This window comes from Entamoeba dispar, genomic scaffold (assembly GCF_000209125.1).
Source record: "Entamoeba dispar SAW760 scf_1105229457793 genomic scaffold, whole genome shotgun sequence".
Classification (NCBI taxonomy): Eukaryota; Evosea; order Mastigamoebida; family Endamoebidae; genus Entamoeba; species Entamoeba dispar.
Genome location: NW_001852870.1, coordinates 1 through 4,710, shown reverse-complemented (window position 1 = coordinate 4,710; position 4,710 = coordinate 1). Strand labels below are relative to the sequence as shown.

Here is a 4,710-nt window from a genome sequence, read left to right as displayed (position 1 = left end):
AGATTTCAACTTGAATTTTCTGTTTGAACCACTACAATAATAACAATGAATATCACAATGTTTTAGAACTTCCATTCCACATTGATAAAGATATGGATAGTGCAAAATGTTTTAAATATGAGAAGAAGTATATGAATGTATTTCATAAACAATAGATTAGAATAACTAACAATCAAAACATAACAACAAGAATGGAGAAGATAAAGAATATAGGATAATTAATAAAGAGAATACACATGAGAGGAATATTCAAAATACAAAAACACTATCTCATAGTAAATCTAGTAATAGTATCACTACTATTGAAAATAAGAATGGTAAAGATGATAAATCTAATATTAAATATCTGATTATCAAATTAAAATAATTAATGATGATAAATGTACACAAGCATATGAAGATAGTAATAATTCATATTATTTAATTAATGAAATACAATCAAAATATGTTACTGATATTAAACTTGAAAGTACTGAGATATTATAAAACACAATACACATATTACAATAATAGTAATATTTATTATAATAATAAACTGTTCATTATGACTCAAATTGGTGTTGTTCAATATAAATATAATCAAAATAATGCATATAATGAATTTGAAAATATTATTATTGATAGATTTGATGATATGAAATGGAAATTAGAAATATTATTAATATTAAAAGTAAAGTACATATTCGTGATATTTCATCTTCATTTAGAAAAGTTCAACAAATGAAATCAAGATATTTATTAAAACATGATGTAGAAATGACACATTTGATTCAAATGATATTTATGAATTGAATAAAGATGATAATAACATTCAATATAATAAAAGAAGTGATATTACAATTCATGGTACTAAAGATATTATTACAATATGTGTTTTATATATTGAAAATAGATGTGATAAAAGAATGAAGAAATAATATTTGATGGAGAATGAATTTAAACAAGAGTGTTTATTGTTGTAATATCTATGTTTGTATAATTTGAATATTGAAAAGATACAGAACATCCATGTAGTGTGTTAAAGATGTGGTTTAAATGAATTGAAAGAAATGAAATGTTTATTCAAAGATAAGCAATGTTAAATATAAAATAATAGTGTTAAAAGTTGTCTTAAAACTGAAGAGTATGTTTTTAAGAAAGTTGTTAAAACAACAGAAAGTAACAGGAGTTGTGTTATTCAAATATTCAAAGAAGAAATATCTAATATAGTTGTTCCTTGAATTTAAAGTATTTCTGATGGTCTTGTTTCAGATATTCAATTTAGAAATGATATTGTTACATTCATTGAAATAAATCAAATGTGTAATATTAAAGATATTTCTAAATCAATGATTTCTACAACAATTCAAATAAATAAGTGTGAGGATAAAACAAAATATGTTAAAGAAAAGAATAATTATTGAATTCATGTTTAAAACACATGAAGATTGTAATTATAGAAATGGTTAAGATATTGAAATAATAAGTGAGTATAATGTTGTACATGTCAGAATCATATTGAGTCAATTTATTCAATAAGTAGTGAAAGTAGTTATAGTTATACCAATGATAGTGATGATGATAGTGTTTCATCTGTTATGATCATTAGGAGTATTATTACTATTTTAATCATAGTATAAATCAATCATTTATTTTTATTTTAACAATAAAATACAACTGAAAAATGAATAACAACAATAAAAGATATAAAATTTAATACGATAAACATTGTACTTTCTATTCTTTCAATATTTTAATGATGATGAAAAATGAATTAATTAAAAGAAGTAGAAGAATTAACAAATGAATGAATACAAGAAATAATAGATTTTTATATCACCAACAAGTTATCCATTCATTTTAATAATGTAAAATAGATGAGAATGTGAAATTGAATTAACAACATGGAAAATATACATATAATAAAACAATAAAACAATGAGAATAGAGGAAGAGTATAAAATGTAAATAATTGAAAGTTGTTTCTTTTTCATATCCATTATTTATTTCTATTAATTTCTTTACTTCTTATGTTATTGTTTTCTATTCATTTTTCAAATACACTCTAATGATTTCTTTTCAACTTTCATCTCTTCTACTCATTAATCATACTCCATACCATTTTCTTGTTGTTTATAATATATCTCTTTGTATTAATTTAGAATATATATTTAAATAAAACTTACTTCAACTAGTTTAATTCATAAGTAAAATCCATTTATTTGATTTTGAATTAAATATGTTCTTAAAGAATTGTATTACTCTTTATAAAATCTTTTTATCCATTTATTCTATTCTCTTTTTTAGTCTTTCATTATCTTCTCTTATAATTTATCCTTTTCCTTTACTCTCCTCAATTATTGTTTCTAACACTCTTTCTGTTATTTCTGTTTCATCTATATAATCATTATCAACATCACTGATATAACTATTTTCATTTTCTGATATACTTTCATATCCTTCACTCGACAATCATTTTGGTTGATAACCATTACTAGTTCATATATAAGTTTAATATTCACATATAAAACTATTAATGCTTTCAGTTTCTTCTTCTATCAATCATTTATCTTCTTCTTTTTTCTTTTTATTAGTTGAGTACTATTTTTATTTTCATCATTATTATTTCTTATTAGTATTATTTCTTTCAATCTCTTTGTTTTAATTCACTCTTTACTTAATGTATGGTCTTCTTTAAAAGTGGTACTATCATATTTTCAATTTTGTTAATGAACTTCTTTGCATCTCTTTTCCTTCTTATGAAATTTCTGCATATATTTCTAATGTACTTTAAAAAGTTACCAGTTGTGTGTTCTTTGTCCATTTTACCAACTTAGAATATACAGATTTTGAATAAAATAGTTTTCTTATTTCTATTTCATTATGTTTTATTTCACATAATGTCCAGTTCATTATCAATAATCAGATAATGATTTTTGATAGAACATCTATATTATCATCAGTATTAGATCAACACTACTCTTTTCTCTTGTTGTTATATTATTTATTATTTCTTTAATTCACTTGTTTATTCTTCTATTTCATTTTTCTTTATTTATTTTGTTCACTTGTTTTGTTCATAGTTATTTTATGTATTATTGTTACTTACTTGTGTGTTATTTCTTATTTATTCTGGTACACTCTCATTTTCATCTATCATTATTCATCATTTATCATCATTTATTTTTATTAATTATTTAAATATTCTTCTTATTATGTTTTTGCAATTTCATTTCTTCATTTGAGTTTGCAATTATTTTAAATCATCAATATAAATAAATGATTTATTTCTATGTTATATTCATTTGTTGATTATGTGTAATTACATTTTGAATTCTTCTCATTCAATGTTTTGATAAACAATCAATCAATAATATGAATATGAGACAATACATCTCGTTGGAATATTCTTGTTTCATTGTTTATTTCACCATTATGTTATTAGAATATACAATAGTCGTATTTCCATTCATCTTATATTTTATAATCTCAGTTATATCTTCTTGAGTATTGTATTATTTTAACTATTTTATTAACAATTAATGTTTTACATTAACTTATCCTTTCATAACCTCTATATACATTTCTATTCATTTTATTTCTAATAAAATATGTTTGTAATAATTCATTTTTAAGTAATTATTCATAGATTGAATGAGAATCTCTTTCATCAATAATGTATTTGTATTATTGTTTTATTTTATTATTCTTTAATAATTATTGTTCATTTTTTAATAAATCAAGTAAAGAATTTTAATAAACAACTTAACATTAATTTGTTTGTAGTTTTTATGATTTAATGGTGCTCTTCTTTGTATTAATATCCATTTTAGAATTTCATTCATTATACTTAGTGATGTTTAATCAATTCTTTATTTCTTTATTCTTTTACTGTCATAACTTATTTTATACAAATTATTTGAATTAAATCTATTCCTAGACTTTTTTCTTATTCATTTGATTGATTATTCAATTTCTTCACTCTTATTTTACTTGTTTCTTCTTTCTATTATATTTCTTTCCAAAATCTCATTGTATTTTCTTTTGTTGTCATTTTTCTAATTTCTTGTTTATGGTTTTCTTTTCTTTTTCAATATCTCATCAGTAATAAATTCAATTTGACTCTTTTCTTATTTTCTCTTTTATTTTCTATTTCTACATTCTAGTATTAATTAAATATGGATATTAATTGATTCTTTATTGTGTTTTCATTTTATTTATATTCTTTTAATGTGTGTTATTCATTTAATTGTTGTATATTTATTGTTAACTAATATTTATCTGATTTATCTATTTTTGACATTAATTTATCATTAAATTTTCATTTATTACTTTTATTGGTATTTTCTTCTATTATTTGTTTGATAATTGATGTAATTGTATAATTATATTTAATTTCATATAATTGTTGATATGAATAATATTCATTGATTATTTTAACTATTTATCATTCATTAATTCTGATATTAATATATATATAGATTGTTTATCCATTTTTCTTCTTTTCTGTTTTAATATCTCTATTATTTCTTTTTCTGTTTATTTCTTTTTGTTATTGACATTCTCTTTTTATTTATTTTCAACTTCATTACATATCTCTTTTAATTTGTTGTATAATTTCATTGACCTATCAATTGAATTATTAATTCTAAATGATTTGTATATTTATAATTGATTTCATTTGATAATAAAATAAAATTATCATGACTTCATTGACATTTTAATAATTAA

At 20.5% G+C, this 4,710-nt stretch overlaps 1 protein-coding gene across 1 annotated transcript, besides 10 other annotated features; it reads left to right on the top strand.

Moving 5' to 3' along the window:
- Window positions 1-445: 445 nt before the first annotated feature.
- EDI_274250 (uncharacterized protein) lies at window positions 446-917 on the top strand (the record flags this gene model as incomplete). Its single annotated transcript, XM_001733761.1, has 2 exons — window positions 446-675; window positions 755-917. 2 exons carry the CDS (start codon window positions 446-448, stop codon window positions 915-917), a joined length of 393 nt encoding a protein of 130 aa, XP_001733813.1.
- Window positions 506-535: a sequence feature (AT_rich).
- A 1,213-nt stretch (window positions 918-2,130) lies between the features above and the next one.
- Window positions 2,131-2,160: a sequence feature (AT_rich).
- Window positions 2,161-2,557: 397 nt separating this feature from the next.
- Window positions 2,558-2,646: a microsatellite.
- A 328-nt stretch (window positions 2,647-2,974) lies between these two features.
- Window positions 2,975-3,111: a microsatellite.
- Window positions 3,112-3,157: 46 nt separating this feature from the next.
- Window positions 3,158-3,185: a sequence feature (AT_rich).
- Window positions 3,186-3,664: 479 nt separating this feature from the next.
- Window positions 3,665-3,719: a sequence feature (AT_rich).
- Window positions 3,720-3,952: 233 nt separating this feature from the next.
- Window positions 3,953-4,136: a microsatellite.
- Window positions 4,137-4,191: 55 nt separating this feature from the next.
- Window positions 4,192-4,368: a microsatellite.
- A 32-nt stretch (window positions 4,369-4,400) lies between these two features.
- Window positions 4,401-4,558: a microsatellite.
- Window positions 4,559-4,616: 58 nt separating this feature from the next.
- Window positions 4,617-4,681: a sequence feature (AT_rich).
- The last annotated feature ends 29 nt before the right edge of the window (window positions 4,682-4,710 follow it).